Here is an 18,813-nt window from a genome sequence, read left to right on the forward strand (position 1 = left end):
AAATTTAAATAGAGGCAGGCTTGGCTAACTCCTTTCGTTCCATAGAGGACATTCCCTTTTCGCTCATTTGCTTTGTAAGCAAATAAAATGCACCCTTGGTACTGTATGGAAATGTGATATTTAGTTCTCTCTGGTGAAACAATACCACAATCCAGCTGTTCCATTATGTGTCTTTTCAATATTTGGGAAGTAGGGACAGTGGTGTGTTGTTGTTTATTTGGGGGGGGTTGTTTGTGGGGGTTGTTTGTTTTTTTGTTTTGTTTTAAAAGCTGTTGTCATTTGGGCTTCTTTTATGATTTCCCTCACCAAGCTATCTCTGCTAAATTCTTTGCAAACAACAGCTAGTCATTGATGTCTAGCCTGGATTTTTCTAAGGGTATAAGGTAAAGGTAAAGGTACCCCCGCACATGCGTGCTAGTCGTTTCTGACTCTAGGGGCTGGTGCTCATCTCCGTTTCAAAGCCGAAGAGCCAGCACTTGTCCGAGGACATCTCCGTGGTCATGTGGCCGGCATGACTAGACGCCAAAGGCGCACGGAACGCTGTTACCTTCCCACCAGAGTGGTCCCTATTTTTCTACTTGCATTTTTACGTGCTTTCGAACTGCTAGGTTGGCAGAAGCTGGGATGAGTAACAGGCGCTCACTCTGTTATGCGGCACTAGGGATTCGACCCGCCAAACTGCCGACCATCTGATCGACAAGCTCAGCGTCCTAACCCACTGAGCCACCGCGTCCCTCATTCTAAGAGTATAGAACCAATCAAATTTTGAAGAGGGTTCCTTTTACTGGTGACTTAGGACAGCGTTCCCCCATGTATCATTCTTGGTTGTTGTAAAGGCTTGTGGAGAGCCATGGAGATGATCTTGGAGAAGGCATTCAGAAAGTGAAAGGACAATAGGTACAGAAAAAGTGCACTGCCGGGGGGAGGGGGAGTGGATGGGAAAGTATTAGAAAGATATTCAGACTGACTGCCCCAACTCCCTGATGGGCAGACTTACAAGATTCTGTTTCTACCACATATCTCGGTAGAGTACAGATCTAGTCATCCTGTGAAGTCCATTTTATGAGTTGGTCTACCTTGTAGAGCAGATGTCAAACAAGGCCCGGGGGCCAGATCCGGCCCGCGAAGTGGTTTCATGTGGCCCACGAAGCCATCCTGGAAACAGTGAGGGAACGGCCCCCACTGCCTTGGCCCTAGCCCAGAGACCCTCCTTCTGCCAGAGACCCTCAGATGTGTCCCACTCCTGCCCAGGCCCCCATAGGCACCCTTGATGCGAACAAAGTAGAGCTGGCCACGCCCACCCAGTAGGCCATACGCACTCTAGCCACGCCCACCCAATAGGCCACGCCCACCCTGGCCATACCCACCCAGCCCCCTGAGGGCAACCGCAATGCTGATGCGGCCCTCAATGACATTGAGTTTGACACCCCTGTTGTAGAGCTTACAAGTAGTGTTAGCAAAGCAGGAAACAAGGGCCTGTTCTGTTATTCATCTCAAACTTCAGTTTAAGGAAGTTTATACTTTTTATTTCTATACTCCTTCACTTGAATGAAGTAGCATGACTACAGTAGTGCCCCAGAGTTTCAGCCTTCTGAAGAGGACTGAGTGGTGGAACTATATTACAATTACACAGATAAGGCACAAGGTCCTGATCTTCGCAATATTGTATGATAATAGGGCTCTTGGCTATTTAAGAAAGAAGCATCCATGTATTCACAGGGATTTAGCTTGGCTCAAGGGAAACTTTATTTTTCATCTGTTTTCTAGTCCTTCACACATCTCTCTATAAGACAAGAAGGACCTGATACATATACTTCTGTCATCAGATTAGACTTTAGGGCTTAAAAAGTTGCAAAATCATTAGTTTTCTTATCCTCCCTTCCTGCCACCAAGATTGGCTTACCCATTAGGCACAATAGGCACAATCCCGCCAGGCCCATGAACTTTATTTTTTTTATCAGAATAAAAATAAATTTCAAAAATGACCTCATGGTTTGAACGTTCCTTCAGGAACTCCTTTCTGGAAGTATCTGCCCTTGTTGGAGCTGTGTTCTGATCCAGCAGGCTCTTTAAATGTCCCAGTCTTTTTTTCCCAGGAACCAAATGAAATTATTTTCATGTCTTTTGATAAATATTTATTTCCATAGCCTTTTCATAACAAACAGGCAAAGAGGCATAGAATTGGAACATCAGGTCGAGGATTTTATTTATAATTTTAGGCATAGCATAAATACTAAAATTTAGTAGTTTTGATATGTAATAGATATCGTGATTAATTGGAAACAACTGATCACTACAAAATAGTACATATATTATTTGCTGTTCCCTGATTCTCTGTAAGAATTTGAAAAAGTATTGAAACTCATGAAACAATCATTTTAATGCTACTATTTTTGTGAGGCGCCCACAAATCCTATAAAACTCAGTGGTGCTGAAATGATGAACTGATTATTGTGATGTCACAACACAGACTCTGCCCTTTACATGGTAACCAGTAGCATTGTGACATAAGCACACAAGAAAAGCAGCATTTCCATCTCAACACACATTTCCCCATCTGTGATTGCCCAGGTTGGACCTATGAATGTGCCTGTTTTCACTAGTGATTTGTGGTGAATTGTTTTCACTTACGGTTTCATGACTTGAAATGTAAACTACATTAAGGATCCTTCTTCCAAAAATTACCTTTTACGTGTAAGTAATAATACCTTAAATGTGTAATTGGGGTTATAATTCATTGAAGTAATTATAAAGAACCCAACCCACTGCAGTATCCAGGAAAACTGGTTACGCTGTCCTCAAAGAGCGATTTTTAAGAGGCTGGACAAACTTTAAAAACCTTTGAGAGATGGAAAACCCATAATCTTTTCATTAACTTCAGTTATGGACATTCAAGTAGCCTAGTTTTTTCCTGGATGAATTTGGACCCAAATCTTATTCCACTTTGACACAGGGATACATGAAAAAAATCCACTATATGATACTCTGTATTGTACTGTGTTGCAGTTGACTGCGAATTCTGGGAAGCATAGTCTGATACATCCAGTGGTTAACTGGAATCATCCCCCCAAATTTTCAGGCAGGGATCTTTCCCAAGCCTACCAAGAGATGCGAAAAATTGAAGTTGGGATTTCATAGTCATTGAAATGAAAAGATATACAGTCCAAGAGATGCTAAAGGATCAGGATTCAAGACCTTTTGTTAAGTGGGTGCTCCATCTATCCATTTACATTAGATAAAGAATCTTGAGTATTAGCTAGCTAATGGTATCAGAGCTCAGGGTGAGAAATTTCAGGTCAGAACTGAACAATTCTGAAAAATATTTTAGCCCCTGGTTAGTTTTAAATGGTTTTCTTGTGTAAATGTGCCGTTAGTTTTTCTGCTAAATGCCAGGAATTGGAGGTTTAAAACTGCCAGGTAAAACTGATAGGAAACTTCCTGTAACTATAAACAAGGCATTATTAAATGCTCATATTATAAAGGATTGTCCTGAAATAAAAAGTGATCATAAAGTAGCTATTCTTTACCCTCAATCGATTAGTTGTGTGGCTTATTCTTAGTCCTAATTCTGCCTAGTTAGCACCAAGTATTAGTGATCTGTTAATAACAGTAACTTACAATAAAATGTAATAATACTCTTTTTATATCATTTGTTCATCAAATATGTTTAATAAGGTTAAAATAACATTTTGAATTGCAAACTTTGAGCACCATTAATGTTTATTTGAAGTATTCAAAATGGTGTCACCTGTGTTCCTCATTAAGTAATTTCTGTCATGCTTAGAGTTAGGCCATTTTTTCAATGGTCATTCAAAAAGGGAGTAACGAAATGCTGCTAAAGATCAAGCCAAGTCTCTTTATTTTGGTCATCAATCAGCTAAATGTCAGAAATATTTTAGTCATCCCCAAGGTTAGTTGTATAAGGTAAACCAGACTAAATAAACAGGGACATATAGGATTTTTATTGTAATTGCTGTAGTGACAGACTCTTGCAAGTCCGAATGTGTTTTGCCTCCCCTCATGTGAATTAGGGAGGGACTTACTTGTCTGAAATCTTCGCAAATTAATTTCTTGGCGAGGACTCGAGCATTGTTGATTTGGCCATTGTCTTGGTAGCAGGCTTTTCATCCTGTCCTTCAAAGCCATTCCTTCGGTCTTTTACACCAGCTGCAGTTAGAAAAAAAACATGTTAGAACTGACCCCAAATTTTGATTTTTGAGTAATGCCCCTGAATTGGCTCAGTGGGCTCAAATACAAGATGTATTAGACAACACGACAGTTCTTCAGTTGGGATTCAAAAATCAGCCAGCAAAGAATCTAAAGTCCTTTCCGATCTGCTTCCTGTCTAGCTTTGGTGGCTAAAGCGGGCCTTCAATTCATGGTGTCCTGCTTTCTAGGCTGGTGCCTTAACCATTAGACCAAACTGGCTTGTCATCAAAGATGGCCTACCCTTTCCAGATGAGAGTCTATCAGGAAGAGGGAACCAGATAAAAAGGGAAGTGCATTCAGAAGAACAGGCCTGGAGGAGACTCGGAGACCAAACATGAAAGCCTCTGTCTCTGCCAGAGAGACAGTTTCAGAATAATGTTAGAACCAAGATAATATAATGCTAACTGATCTTCTAGATCAGGGGTGTCAAACTCAATTTCATTGAGGGCCGCATCAGCATTGCGGTTGCCCTCAGGGGGCCGGATAGGTATGGCCGGGGTGGGCGTGGCCTACTGGGTGGGCGTGGCTAGAGTGCGTATGGCCTACTGGGTGGGTGTGGCCAGTTCTACATCATTCACATCAAGGGTGCCTATGGGGGCCTGGGCAGGAGTGGGACAGATCTGAGGGTCTCTGGCAGAAGGAGGGTCTCTGGGCCAGGGCCAAGGCAGTGGGGGCCGTTCCCTCACTGTTTCCAGGATGGCTTCGCAGGCCGCATGAAACCACTTCGCGGGCCGGATCCGGCCCCCGGGCCTTGTGTTTGACATGTCTGTTCTAGATAATTAGAAGAAATAAGTAAACATCACCCTTTCTTAACCTATACCCGGGGTAAGCAACCTCGGCTCTTTTATGATTCGTGGACTTCAACTCCCAGAATTCCTGAGCCAGCATGGCTGGCTCAGGAATTCTGGGAATTGAAGTCCACGAGTCATAAAAGAGCCGAGGTTAACCTTCCCTATATTCTCTCCAGTTACATTCCTTTAGAGACTGAAAGAATTTATAAATCCTCAAGGGGGTTTAATGGTGGTAACAAAGGATAGTAAAGGGAAAGACTTCCACAACACCACAAGACTGGCATATAACACTGCTCCTCCACCAATCTTGAGAAAAATTAAGCAGGATTGGATTGGATTGCTTAGAGTGCTGACAGCTGTACTATAAAGTTGGGGGAAAAAACCCAACATACCACTGTTTAAAGCAATAGCAGGTCATTTATTTATCATTGCAATACATGGATGTATTCATATTTCCAGGAGTCAGGCTTAATTTGGAAGTCATTAAAGGCTTTTTTAAATAATAATTTCTTTTCTAAGTATTTGTATGGATCAGGCCAATTGAAAAAAGGGCAAGATCAGCCATTTTAGAGGGTTTTTTTAAAAAAAAATATTATTATTCACCAAAACAACATTGTTTAATGCAAGGGTCCTATACCCAGGGAATAGAAACCCAAAAGAGGAAAGCAGTATTTAATAATCCATTTTTTGATGGCAGAGCCCAAATGGCTTATATTAGTAAAATGAATTAGAATTAACAAGTGATCATAGGCTAATATGTGTGGAACAAGGAATTCTGGGAATAGTAGCCTAGCAGATTTGAGAAGCACCAGGATGAGGAAACTCTCATATTCTGTGCTGCAGAGCAAGGGCAGAAAATGAATCTAAAGCTTTCAATTCTCCAGCTGGCCCATAGCTTTATATCGTGCCAGAGAAGGTGCAGCCAATGCCTAGTGCCTGGGCCTGAGACATAATTAGTTAAGGGTGGGTGAGGGCAGAGATACTCCAAGCCTCACTAGTCTTCTGATTTTTGGGTGCTAGGGAAGCAAGCTGGCAGTTGTTTTACCCCAGTTGCTTAGTAGGAAAAAAAGTAACCAATGGTAAAAAGGTAAAGGTAAAGGTTCCCCCGCACACGCGTGCTAGTCGTTTCTGACTCTAGGGGCCAGTGCTCATCTCCGTTTCAAAGCCAAAGAGCCAGCGCTTGTCCGAGGACGTCTCCGTGGTCATGTGGCCGGCATGACTAGACGCCAAAGGCGCACGGAACGCTGTTACCTTCCCACCGGAGTGGTCCCTATTTTTCTACTTGCATTTTTACGTGCTTCCGAACTGCTAGGTTGGCAGAAGCTGGGACGAGTAACAGGCGCTCACTCTGCTACGCGGCACTCGGGATTATATTCTGCCTCTTCTATACTTATTCCCCCTCCTTTTAAGATTCCTCCTTGCAGGACAATTGTCCTGCCCTGTCTGAACTTCATGCACCTCTCCAGGTGGACTCCAGTGGGCTCTTTTACTAAGGGGATGGTAAAATGACAATAGGGTAGGGCTCAGAATTTATACAGAGGCAAACCAGGTCTTGCAGAATCTTTTCTGATCCCTCTTTTTTGCCTTAAGGGCCTACCAGCACCTGTGGCTGGAATACAATATCATTTTTTTCTTAATAATGACTTCATATTACCTGCACTACCGAGCCCATAACATGCTAATTACCTAAGCAGGTGGAATACATTTTAATAATTTAACAAATGAACTAAAGCAGAATTGAATGACAAAAGGAAATACGTGCTGCTGTCAACGCTCTTTTGGCCAAAAATTGATGGGTGTGTGTGTGTGTGTGTGTGTGTGTGTGTGTGTGTGTGTGTGTATACATACATACATACGTACATACATACATACATACATACATATATATATATATATAATCAAATTTTGGCCAAAAGAGCTTTGACAGCAGCACATATATAAATCCATTTTGAAGTGAACGCAGCAGCATTTTTTTGACATTTCCAAGGTAGGTTATTCTTATTTACTTAGCATTTTAAATACAGAGTAAATCTACGGTTTTTTGAGAGAACATTAGAGAAAGGAGGAGAAAAATGCTCATGCTTTTTTATTTTTATAAATCAGTTTATAGCTTCTTATACTGCCCAATAATGCCTATATCTGGTTCTGTGGATTTTTAGTGCTTTCCGTGGGATCTTCAATCAAACCCAGTTATCCAGGCAAGTTTCTTACAATTAAGTTTTTAAACTGCACTTTTTTAATAGAATTCTATTCTTTCTTGATGCAACTCTGGATTCCTCTTGTAGTGCTTTTAAATAATTTCTGTAGAACACCCTTTCCAACTTCTTGCTCTCCAGATATGTTGGATTACAGTTCTCAGGAACAGGGGAATTTGGGGAGGAGTTGATCAGCACAACTGGAGACCAACACATCTGGAGGGTACTAATGTAGGAATGTTCTGGACATCCCTCTGTTTGTGTATGTTTGTTTCAATGGGAACTGAGCAAATACATAAGCTATGTGCTACAAAATGATATACTGATAATGTATACTGGCAGTTCTCGAGTTACAATGGTATTTGGAAGCAGAATTTCCATTGTTAAGCAACGTAGTTATAAAATGTGATGTCACATGACTGCATTGTTTAGCAGTGGCAGTTCCAGCTCTCCCTGTTGCTGTCATTAAGTGAATCCCAGCAGTTGTTAGGCAGAGACCCACCTCCATCCAAGCTCCTCCCAGCCCAGGACCTTGGTAAGGTAAGGGACGGTCTCCTCTTCCCCACACACATCTATCTTCTCCCATACCACATCTCTGCCCTTTTTTGTCACCTTGCACTCCATCGCCTCTGCTGGCCTTGTTGGCTATATGCCACCTTATGCTCACTGACCATGCTGCCCTACTGCCTCCAGCTGATCTTTGCAGTCTTCCTTCCATTACTGATGAGGCGGGCCCAGCCTGGCCCTATTCAGAGTAGCTGCTGGCCAAGTCCCGCCATCTTCCTGACGCTGTTCATTCTGCTCTCCAAATAGTGCAGGTCCTTTTGAGAACAGCCCATGTGATTTGGAGCATGGTGTGTGTCACGTTCTCATAAGGTTTTAAAAGACCTCAGAAGTCTTCCAAAGCATTGTGAGAATAGCCTATGCTATTTAGAGAACAGGACAAGCGCCCTCCGCAGGAAGGCCTGATAAAGCCAGCAGCTGCCTCATTGAGGGACAGGCTGGGGGTCCCTCATCAGCAGTCAGAGGAAGATGGCGTCAACTGGGGACAGCAGGGTGGCAAGGCCAGTAGAGCACAGGGCTGGCAGAATGACAGGGGCAGAAGGCAGGGGTGCTGGAGCAACTTGAGGCAGCCCTTCTTGGCAGCGGTGGCACAGAGGCTGAAGTAGAGGCTCATGTGTGGTGGCAGCTGACTGGAATTGCTAAAGGCCTTGAGCCTCTGTTTCAGTCCCACTGCTGCCACTGCCTCCAAGGAGTGTCGCTGTGTAGGGTTGCCAAAAGGGCAGAGATGGGGAGAGAGATCGGCAGATGGGAGGTTGAAGTACTCCTTCAGTCATAAGTGTGGCTGCCAAGCCCTTGAATTTTGATGATGTGATCATGGGTGTGGTGCAATGGCCGGAATTTAGAGGACCGAACTTAAGTACCATCTCTTCAAGGCTGCCATAACTTTGAACGATCATTGAGCAAGTAGTCGAGGATTACCGATAGCGCAGAGTTCATTTTTGCTGTGGCCACAGTGGAACCAAAATTGTATTCTGCAATATACAGAATACAATCAGAATTTCCATCTTGATTCTAATGATAGTTAACATTTGCATCAGCCTTTGCCAGACTGTGTCGTTAAGAGGTGCTGGGCTACAATTTCCAGAATTTCTGCCCAATGTGACCCGTAAGCCAACACATCTAAAAGAGGCCAGCTTTAGCCACATCAAGCTTTGCCTTTTCAATGTGTCTTAGTGAAGAAGGTGGGGTTCTAAACATTTGTCTTAAATCACTGATGAAATGCATTTGGTTAATCATAAATTATGATCAGTGATAAATTACACAATGATTTTATTCATGCTATAAGTGTATTTCCTTGGTTAGATAGCTTTGCTTTTCTGAAGATTCAGGTTTATCTCCTAGGTCCTTTGGGATTCCACCTTGCCGTCCGGTCAAGAAATAACCAGCAGTGGCTTTTACATATTTCAGTAATATGCAGTGGCACTTTTTTTTTCTGGAGAGGAAAAGGTCTTCAAACCATAACCATTCAGACTTGGAAAAATATTTAGGAACTGTACCTGGCATGCAGTTCTCCAAGATTTACTCAAGAGGGTTTAGGAAATATGTTAACATAAATGTTGCACAGCCACCACCACTCCACCACCACAATTGACTTTCAGTTTGTCTCACAAGCAGATGAATGATAAAATAAAACGATTGTAACAACTACAGAATAATATATGGCTTCTTGACTCGCAGGAAATTGCTGTGTCTGAGTATAGTTTGGTCTCAGTTACCTATTAAAGGTCAGGGGTGTCAGGATCCTTTCTTCAAGATCTTTAATTTTTTCTGGGATTGTGACTGGGAACAGGGCCATTTTGGCAGTGGCGCTAAGGTTGTGAAACTTCCAGAAGACACCACTGTGTGTATTCTTGCTCCTGGTTTGTAGACGATGGACTGAAGTGATGCTCTCCTACAGAACATGCGAAGCCTGACAAAAGTGCATCTCTTGAATTTTCCCTGTTGTTGTTGATTTGCTGGGTAAACAATTGATCATTTTAATTCAAGATTTTTCAAGTCAGGTTAGACTTTTAAGGGTTAAAGGCAAGGCTTTTTTTTAAAAAAGGCAGCTTCTGTTTTCACAGAACAAGCCTGGTGCAGTGTTAAATTTGCAGAATGGGATAAACGGACAACTAGATGTGAAGCTCTGCTAGCTTTGTGGTTAGGTAAGGAAGGCAGTACTGGGTCTCTTAAATAATGACCTTGGAAAATTAAGATGCTATATGGCTACAGCTGGCTGCCAAAATAAAGGCCATATAAACATTTGCTAGAGGAGGGGTCTTCCTGGCTGAGGAATTCTGGGAGTTAAAGTCCAAAAGTCATAAAAGGGCCAAGTTTGAAGACCCCTCCTCTAGCAAATGTTTATATGGCCTTTATTTTGGCAGCCAGCTGTAGCCATATAGCAGTGTCCCACAAGGAAGGCTTCATATGTTCATGTACATTTTTATATTCTTCCATTGTAATTCCTCTTGAATGGGGGGCGGGGGGGAGTTACAACGGATCAGAGGTTTTCTTTCTGGACCCTGGGATCAGTTACCAGTTTCAGTAAGTGATACTTAGAATGGAAGAGGCCTGGACTCCCATGTATTAAAACCACAATTACAGCCCGTGTAATACCTCTTTGGCTGTAGGTCACTTCTGTTGGAAGTATATATATCACTAAGCTCTGACATGGCTCTTCATTTCGACTCTTGAAATGGCAGTTTTAATGTAGCATCCAGAGAAGTTATAACTGCCTTGGAGCTGTGCAAATTACTGTTTTGGAAAAGAAAAAAAGCCAGCAAGGTACGTTGTGTTTACCCAAGCATTGTAAATCAATAGACAAGGTTTGTTTTGTTTTTTTTTAAAAAGTAAATGATTCATAATAATATAACACCACAGACCTTTCCTGTGTTTGCTGACTGGGAGACAATATCTCTTGCTTTCTGTAGTGCCTCATAAGGTTTTGCTAGGAAGGCAGGAACAGTGTCGGGGGGCCTTAGAAGACCATTCAGGACCAATGCAGGATCTTGCATGCTAATTAGCACTAGATGCTATTAACATATTATGGTTATGATCTTTAAGTCCTTACATGGCATGGGTCCGGGGTACCTCGAGGACCACCTGCTGCCGGCGTCAACTCCCCTCCGCCCTGTGCGTGCCCACAGAGAGGGCCTCCTCAGGGTGCCTCCGGTCAGGGAATGTCGACTGGTGGCCCCCAGGGGGAGGGCCTTCTCTGTGGGCGCTCCGGCGTTATGGAACCAACTGCCGGTTGAGCTCCGGATGGCATCGGACCTTCGCTCCTTCCGGCGCGGGCTGAAGACCCACTTATTTGAACTAGCTGGCCTGGCCTGATGGGGAACATTAGGGTTTTTAAATGGGTTTTTTTACTGTTTTTATTGTTATTGTAATTTTTAATTGGGCATTTGTTTAATTTCTTTTTAATTTTTGTATTGTTATTTATATATGCCCTGTTAACCGCCCTGAGTCCTTCGGGAGAAGGGCAGTATACAAATTGAATAAATAATAATAATAATAATAATAATTCTCTGTGGTGAGCTACTCATTGGCTGCTAATAAGTTTATGGATGCAATTTAAACCAATGGTTTTAACCTATAAAACCTACTATAATTTAGTGCTGGGGTACCTGGAGGATTGCTTCTTTAAAACAGAATCAACTATCTATTTATTTATTTATTTTAATTCCATTTATATCCCGCCCTTCTCCGAAGACTCAGGGCGGCTTACAAGCTTAGCAGTAGCCTTCATTCTATGTATATGCCTGCTTATTAGGGCTTTCACACACACCCCAAGCGGCATTATTACAAAGTCGGCTTAATTGCCCCCAACAATCTGGGTCCTCATTTTACCTACCTGGGAAGGATGGAAGGCTGAGTCAACCTTGAGCCTGGTGGGATGCGAACCTGCACTAATTGCAGGCAGCTGGTGTTACTTAAGGAGGCATTAGCCCACTGCTCCACCAAGGCTCTCATATCTGATAGAAATAACCCAGGAAGAACTGATGGTAACTCCCTATTACCATCAGGATAGTATAAACGCTACGTTTAAGAGGAACTGCTTCTCTCTTACGTTATTGTACAAGAGATTGTTTGCATTGATCTTGTTAGATCTTCAGAAGCAAGTTAAAATGGAACTTTTCCAGAGGGCTTTTTTAAATTAAGACAATGCCTTTGAATGGATTATCTGCTCAGTTTTAACACACGATACAGTTGCTTTTTATTTTTGCAGCTTAGTATTATTGATGTTTTTCCTTGCAAATTGCTGAACTGTGGTAACTTTAAAAACAAAATTAATTTGAATTTAAAGCAAACTATAAATTATAACGTCTTGATTCCTTGGTTTGATTTACCATCTCCATGTCATAGAAAAATCACATTTGATCCCCCCCCATTTTTTTTTACCTTCTGCCCTTGATACTAGTCATGTTTAAAGTGAGATATCTATTGCCATCAGATCACATATGGCCCTCACCCTAATTTCAGAGGTTTTTGAAAGCAGTAGGTTTAGGATTTTGTCAAAAATAGCCTTTCTTTTCTCTGGCATGGATCAGAAAGGAGAGAAGGAGAAAAAGATTGCCAGAAAAAGAAGTCAGAAGGGCCTTTTACCTCTGACAGTGCTTCTGAAGGAATATGACTCTTAGCAGAAAGAAACGTGACCATTGCTAGTTTAAGCAAATCAATTATTTTATTTATTAAATTTATGTGCTGTCCATCTCACCATTGTAGCAACTCTGGGCAGCTTACAAAATGATAAAAAGATAAAGAAGATAATATAGAATGATTAAAATTAAAGTTTGGGAACTTTATGTTGGGAACTTTATGTTGTGTGACCATAGTTATTCTGTGTGAAAGAATTTTATGTGTTCCAACAGTAAAATCAGTCGGATTTAAAAGTGGGCGGTCATGCTTCTAATGAAATTTTAAGACTAAAAATTCAATCAGTTTGACTGACACCAGTTAGTAAAAGATTGATAATTCAAGTTAGAATGCAAAGGAAAATGGGATATCCAAAGCCACAAGACATCTAGATAGGATTTGTTCACAAAAACCATTCATTTAAACTGACATTTTGACTGAAAAATCAAGCTAGACTTCATTCAGTTGAAGATCATCCCTTGGAGCAGAGCATCTGCTTTGTGCATAGCAGTTCACAAATTCAGTCCCCATCAACAGTAGCTAAAAGATCAAATAGAGGATGGAACTGGCTACCTCAGATGAAAGACTCATTTAACTTCAATAGAAGGTATATATATTATATATTCTATCTATATAATGCCATAGAACTGAATTAATCTAAACAAATGTTAAGTAACCCCATTTCTCCACTTTTTTTTACTCCTTTCAAACTGTTGTTAATACTTTGGGGAAGATACAAGCTCATAGACAGCTACTCACTAAATTGGGACTTAGAGCATTATTGTCAAAACTAGATGTAGACTTCTCATTGTAGCAGCTTGAGTAGTTAAAAAGCCTGTTGACGCAAGAAGCAAGAGAAAAAATATCTCTGAAAAATTGAACTCTCCGTGTGGGCTTTAGCTTTTGCTGATAAATAAAGGCAGCATGAAATCCTGTGGGCTTTCTCGGGCAGCACTAGATCCCATTCAAAACATTAATTGTAAAATATCCACTAATTGGAATGCCAGAATTCACTTTTGGATTTCTAAATGCATTTGGCTTTTTTTTCTCTAGACCAGGGGTAGGCAACCTTGGCTCTTTTATGACACATGGACTTCAACTCCCAGAATTCCTGAGCCAGCACAGGAATTCTGGGAGCTGAAGTCCACGAGTCATAAAAGAGCCAAGGTTGCCTACTGCTGCTCTGGACATTAGAAGCATGAGCCACATGACAGAGCTTGAGGGAGCCTTTTGATGGAGCAGGAGTGTTTCAGCAATTGGCTAATGCAGAGATTCAGTTGGTTTCCAATTTTTAAATTTTCAACTGCCATAAAAAACATTCTGAACTGTGGCATTTTGTTGTACCTCTCATCTTTTAAAAGGCTAAGCTGGAAATAAACATGGAAATGGCTTGGAATACATAGAACTGGTAGTCCATTTTCTAGTAGCAAAAAGAGCGTGCCAAAGGGGAGTGGAGTTCTGTCTTCTAACAATCTGATCCACCTCTTCCCAGCCAGATGTTGACAGTGGGAAGGACTCATGCTGGGTATCTCAGATACATTCAAGAAGGAGCCACTCAGGGGAAACTTCAGGCACTTATCACATTTATACCTGGAAATCAAATTAGCCAGATATTGCCCCTTCTGTCTATGTGATTAGGACAAAAACAATGACCTTGATTACGTCTTTGATGTTTGTCCAGGGCTTGAAATTTTAAAGTTGTGTTGTAGGCACATTAGTATCAAGAGGGAAAAAAATTGCAAAAGCTTGGCCACAAAGGGACCTTCATTGGAGCTGAGGCATGCTCATCATACTTGTTCTGGCATTATCAATTTTATCTGGTGACCCCATGTTTTAGGATTATGAGAGAGGCAGAGAAATATTTTCCCCAAGTACGGGCAGTGCATTTATAAAAATATCTGTCATAATCTCTCCTCAAGGCCAGATGACTTCCTCCTGTTCCGAATCTATGGCGTGCTGGAAGCTGTGGCTTATGGGTGATGGGGTCGGGGTGGGATTGGTTGGATTCTGTTGAATTTGGCTTGAGTAGAACGTGGTACTAGATAAAGATGTTTGTGATAACTTTTGAGTTTGCAGGTGATTTCTGAAACATTTAGTGGGATAAAAAAACCAATTCCTGGATGTTAAATTTAAATTGATTTGGGAAAGAACACCATAGTTAATTATGGAGGCAAGACAAAGTAGCTTCATCTGTTCATCTGTTTGACTAGGGCAGGGGTAGGCAACCTTGGCTCTTTTATGACTCGTGGACTTCAACTCCCAAAATTCTTGAGCCAGCATGGCTCAGCATGGAAACCTCTCCCTTTCTCCTCAGCATGGCTGGCTCAGGAATTCTAAGAGTTGAAGTCCACGAGTCATAAAAGAGCCAAGGTTGCCTACCCCTGGACTAGGGAATGTGCCATGAATCAGACTATTTTTTTCCTGTAAAGCCTAGCACACGAAAAGAGGGCAAGCAAATCTAGGCATGCTTTGAAGCATGTCTTTTTCCTTAAAATGAGGGTCATAAAATCTGTTGTGATAAAAAGAAACTTCCAAAGTCATCCTGAGGATGGCCTGCAGGTGTTCTTCTCATTCTTGGAGGCAAACAGCTGGAATGGACTAACTTTACAGCAGCACAAACTTTCAAGCATAATCCCTAAACGACATCTTTGGCAGTTTCAGTTAAGATTCTTTTATTCTCAAAATAAGTTCCTGTGCTGTAGGATTTTATCCTTCTTTAAAGATTGCAATTTCTGGGCAATTCTGCAGAATTTGTAAATGAGATATCTAGATGGGAACCCTGATCTTCTGGAGGGCACACTCATGACTGTGAGAAGATAAAAGCTGTAAACAGGAATGTGCAACGTTTTTCCCATCTTTCAATGTCCTGTTGAGGATCACATTTCAAAATGTAGGTGAGACAGGATTAAGTATAATATTTATGTTATACTTTAACAATGCTCCTTTATAAAGCCCCAAATATATTAAGCCACCAAAGAGATAGTATACATCCTTGTCTTACTTCATGCACAATGTTGAACCATTCACTAAGAACTCACTTTATTCCCTTGCAATACTTTATTTCCATCATATACAACTCATCACGTTCAGCAGTCAGCCTTCAATTTGCACAAAACCATTCAAGCCTGTTCATTTCATCTAACACTATCTGCATATCAACAAATGCATGGTAAACATTATTTCTCACATTCACGTATTTCTCAATGACTTGCTGAAAAGAAAATGCCTGGTTTGCATACGTCATGCTTGACATAAAAGTCAGTCTGCCTTTCCATTGCCTGCTCATCTACATTGCAATCAGGATTCTGCTAAATAACTTCTCAGTGTAATCCCCTTCAGTTTATTTTTTAAAAAATCATTCTTATTAGCTTTCTTTTTCCGAAAGGAAAAATATGAAAATTAATGATACTAATAATATTAATAATCAGGCACATGTGCAGCCTTCACACATACTTTAAACAATTTGCCCAGCCATAAAGAAACCATCCCTTAAGATTCCTCCAGTTACTCTGCAGCCCTGCAACTCAACATTCACACAGAATTTATGATTTTATATTTTTATTCTTGGACGGCATCCATTCCAATTCCACTCTTCAACATGATGCCATTTTTCCAGCACATTGATTTGTGCTTTAGATTGTAAGCCGCCCTGAGTCTTCGGAGAAGGGCGGGATATAAATGGGATTTTAAAAAATACTCTCCAAAACATACCTTGCAGCGTTCCTGTGCTCCAGTTTCATCCCAAATAATGTTGCAGCCTCTAGAACTAGTAGAAGTGATCCTCAGTGGAACCTGGCAAAATCTTTCCAAAAGCTTGCCATCATTCAGTTTTGAAAACAATCAGTGCTTGTTTTAATTAACAAGATTAAAAGTTCTGCCTTTCATTATACCTGGAATGCCTTGAACCACAAGATGGGCAGCAAATAAATTTGATAAATGTATAGCCTAGGCCAGGGGTAGGCAACCTTGGCTCTTTTATGACTCGTGGACTTCAACTCCCAGAATTCCTCAGCCGGCATGGCTCAGCTTGGAAACCTCTCCCTTTCCCCTCAGCATGGCTGGCTCAGGAATTCTGGGAGTTGAAGTCCACGAGTCATAAAAAAGCCAAGGTTGCCTACCCCTGGCCTAGGAAGTATCTTTATTCTATTGCTCATGATGACATCTTGTCCAGGTGCCATGTGTAATATCATAAGAAAATGTAGTGAGAACTGGGGTAGGTGCATTGGGTAAAATAGCCTTTTCCCAATGTAGAGCCTTTCAGATGGGTGGAAGTTGCAGTTGCCACAATTTTATAACAGAGTTGACATGCTGAAAATATTTGGGATGTGCACCGATCTTAGCAGCTCAGATGCAGAATTCCAAATGGTTCCTAGGTGGCAACAAAACAAATATTACAGTAAAAAATTTCCTCTCTATGCTGCCACCTGTATTTGTGGCCATTGATATTTGTTATAGCCCATATAAAGTACAATTTGCCTAATCCTGAATTTAAATCCTACATATGGTCTCTTTTTCCAATCCAGTCCTTCCAAACTCCAAAATGAGTTGCTGTTTTTGAAACAAATGTCATTTTAAATCTGCATTTCATAAGATGGGGTTTGCTGTCTTTAAACCAGTGTTCTATGGGAGGGTGATTGATAATATCCCAGGTTAGCTAGAAGTAGTTCTGTATTTATTTACATAGAAATTTTTTTCCCCCAACAGCCCTATTACCATATTTAAATGCAAGTATGTCTTTCTTAATTGTTCTTTTTCAGTAGTTTAGAAATACTTTAAAGCCTGTTGATCTCTGTGCATTTTTTTTCTGGTAGCAATATATGTAGCTATGGGAGTAGATCTAGAATTAGAGCACTTTTAGTTCTTTGGCTCTCTGTTTTTTCTATTTTCTCTTTTATTTTTTCACCTTTCGTCTGCAGTTATTTACATGACAAATAACAGTTTATTCACCGACTGTGACTGTCCCCTTTTTCTTGTCTTCACAACCCAAACTGGTAATCAGAAGCTGAGATGAGTAAAGTCTTTGAAGCATGTCTCAGGTTTATGGTTACCTGAATTCTTTCAGAAGAAATTAAAAAAATAAAAGTTTTTTTGGTGTGTTTTTTTTTAGAATCTAATCAGAAAAAAAAATATTGCCCACCTGTCTCTTCCAGCCTTTTTCTTCCGGGTGCCTCCTACACCTCTTTCCTCTTTGCTAGTCTTTTTGATAACTTTCAGAAATAGCAAAGTGAAAAGCAAGGAGGGATTTTGTAACATGAGGAAAAGGAAGAAGGCAATAAACTGGGGTTTGGCTGGCAGATTCATACGGAGAAGTTGCGGGGGTGGGGTGGGGTGTCTCTTCCAGCTCGGCCTTTTTGAACTTCACAAACGTTGCCAGCATCCCATGACAAAATTTGATTTAGGTCACAAAATGTTTCCGTCAGCCTCTCGATCTCTGCAGCCAAATTGGTCAGGCCTCTGTTGTTTTTTGTCCAAAACACTGAAATTCTGAAAGTGCCTTCTCTCTTGCAGGCTAATGTATATTTGGTAGCAATCTGCCTCCTTGGCAGAGATGTATATCCTCTGAAATGCTTTGACTCTTAAGAAGTCCCAAAACTCAGCTCTCTGAAAACTCAAACATGAATCAAATGTACCCACACCAGTAGGCACACCCCGCCCCGCCAAGCTACACACCCCAACCTTTTATGTTGCAGCCATTATTATACCGGCTTTCTGTTGCCTCTTTCCTCTTACACTCTTTTATTTTTCCCCATGGCCAGGTTTTCCAGCAGCGGCCTACGGACCAGTAGCAGCAGCAGCAGTGGCAGCAGCCAGAGGATCAGGTAGGGGAGGCCCTGGAGGAGGTAGGGCCAGGAAAAAGCCCTCCCCTTTTTTGGGAAGGGACCACTAAACAAAACCACGTGCTACAAACAGAGGCCAGGACATGAAAGATTTTAAGCCTGAGGAGCTGCTGGGTGGATATTTTATTTAAAAAGAAAAAAAAAGACATTTCTCAGTTGTTTGCACTGGGTTAACAATGTCATACTTCCTCTTCTGTTAGCTTCCCAACTTCTAGGGCAGTCAACTTCATCTGCAACTACTGGGTTTGTAATGAAGTATTATTCTGAAGGGCACCCCAGTCCAAGGCACAGCTATTTTGAATCCTACAAACCCCTTAAATGCTGAAAAATTCAAGATCAGGGCATAAGAATCTGTGTCAGCATTGGATCTCTGGAGGTGGTCTGGTCATAGCTCTAAAATCAAGAGGGTTTTTTTTCAGCTACTTGGCAGTTGCATAGCTCATTCATGAATCTGGAATGGGGAGGGGGGATTTGTATTTCTATAATTATAAAAATCAAGGGCTGGTTAGGATAAGTGACTCCAGCATCAGATAGTCTTCCTTTGCCTCTCTTCCCATTGAACATGAATGCTGTGACAAATGATATATATACAAGGACTCTGGA

The 18,813-nt window shown here is 41.3% G+C and overlaps 1 protein-coding gene across 8 annotated transcripts in view; it reads left to right on the forward strand.

Annotated features, from left to right (window-relative positions):
- MSI2 (musashi RNA binding protein 2) overlaps nucleotides 1-18,813 on the forward strand; it is a 594,728-nt gene that overhangs the window by 517,555 nt on the left and 58,360 nt on the right. For 4 of the 8 annotated variants that reach the window (XM_083379764.1, XM_083379768.1, XM_083379770.1 and 1 more), the window contains exon 11: nucleotides 18,130-18,192. In XM_083379764.1, the coding sequence (XP_083235890.1) occupies nucleotides 18,130-18,192 (63 nt within the window). Of the gene's footprint in view, nucleotides 1-7,159; nucleotides 7,199-17,077; nucleotides 17,102-18,129; nucleotides 18,193-18,813 lie in introns of all 8 variants that reach the window. The other 4 variants (XM_083379763.1, XM_083379765.1, XM_083379767.1 and 1 more) reach the window with 3 other exon arrangements.

Source organism: Vipera ursinii, assembly GCF_947247035.1.
Source record: "Vipera ursinii genome assembly, chromosome: 1".
NCBI lineage: Eukaryota > Metazoa > Chordata > Lepidosauria > Squamata > Viperidae > Vipera > Vipera ursinii.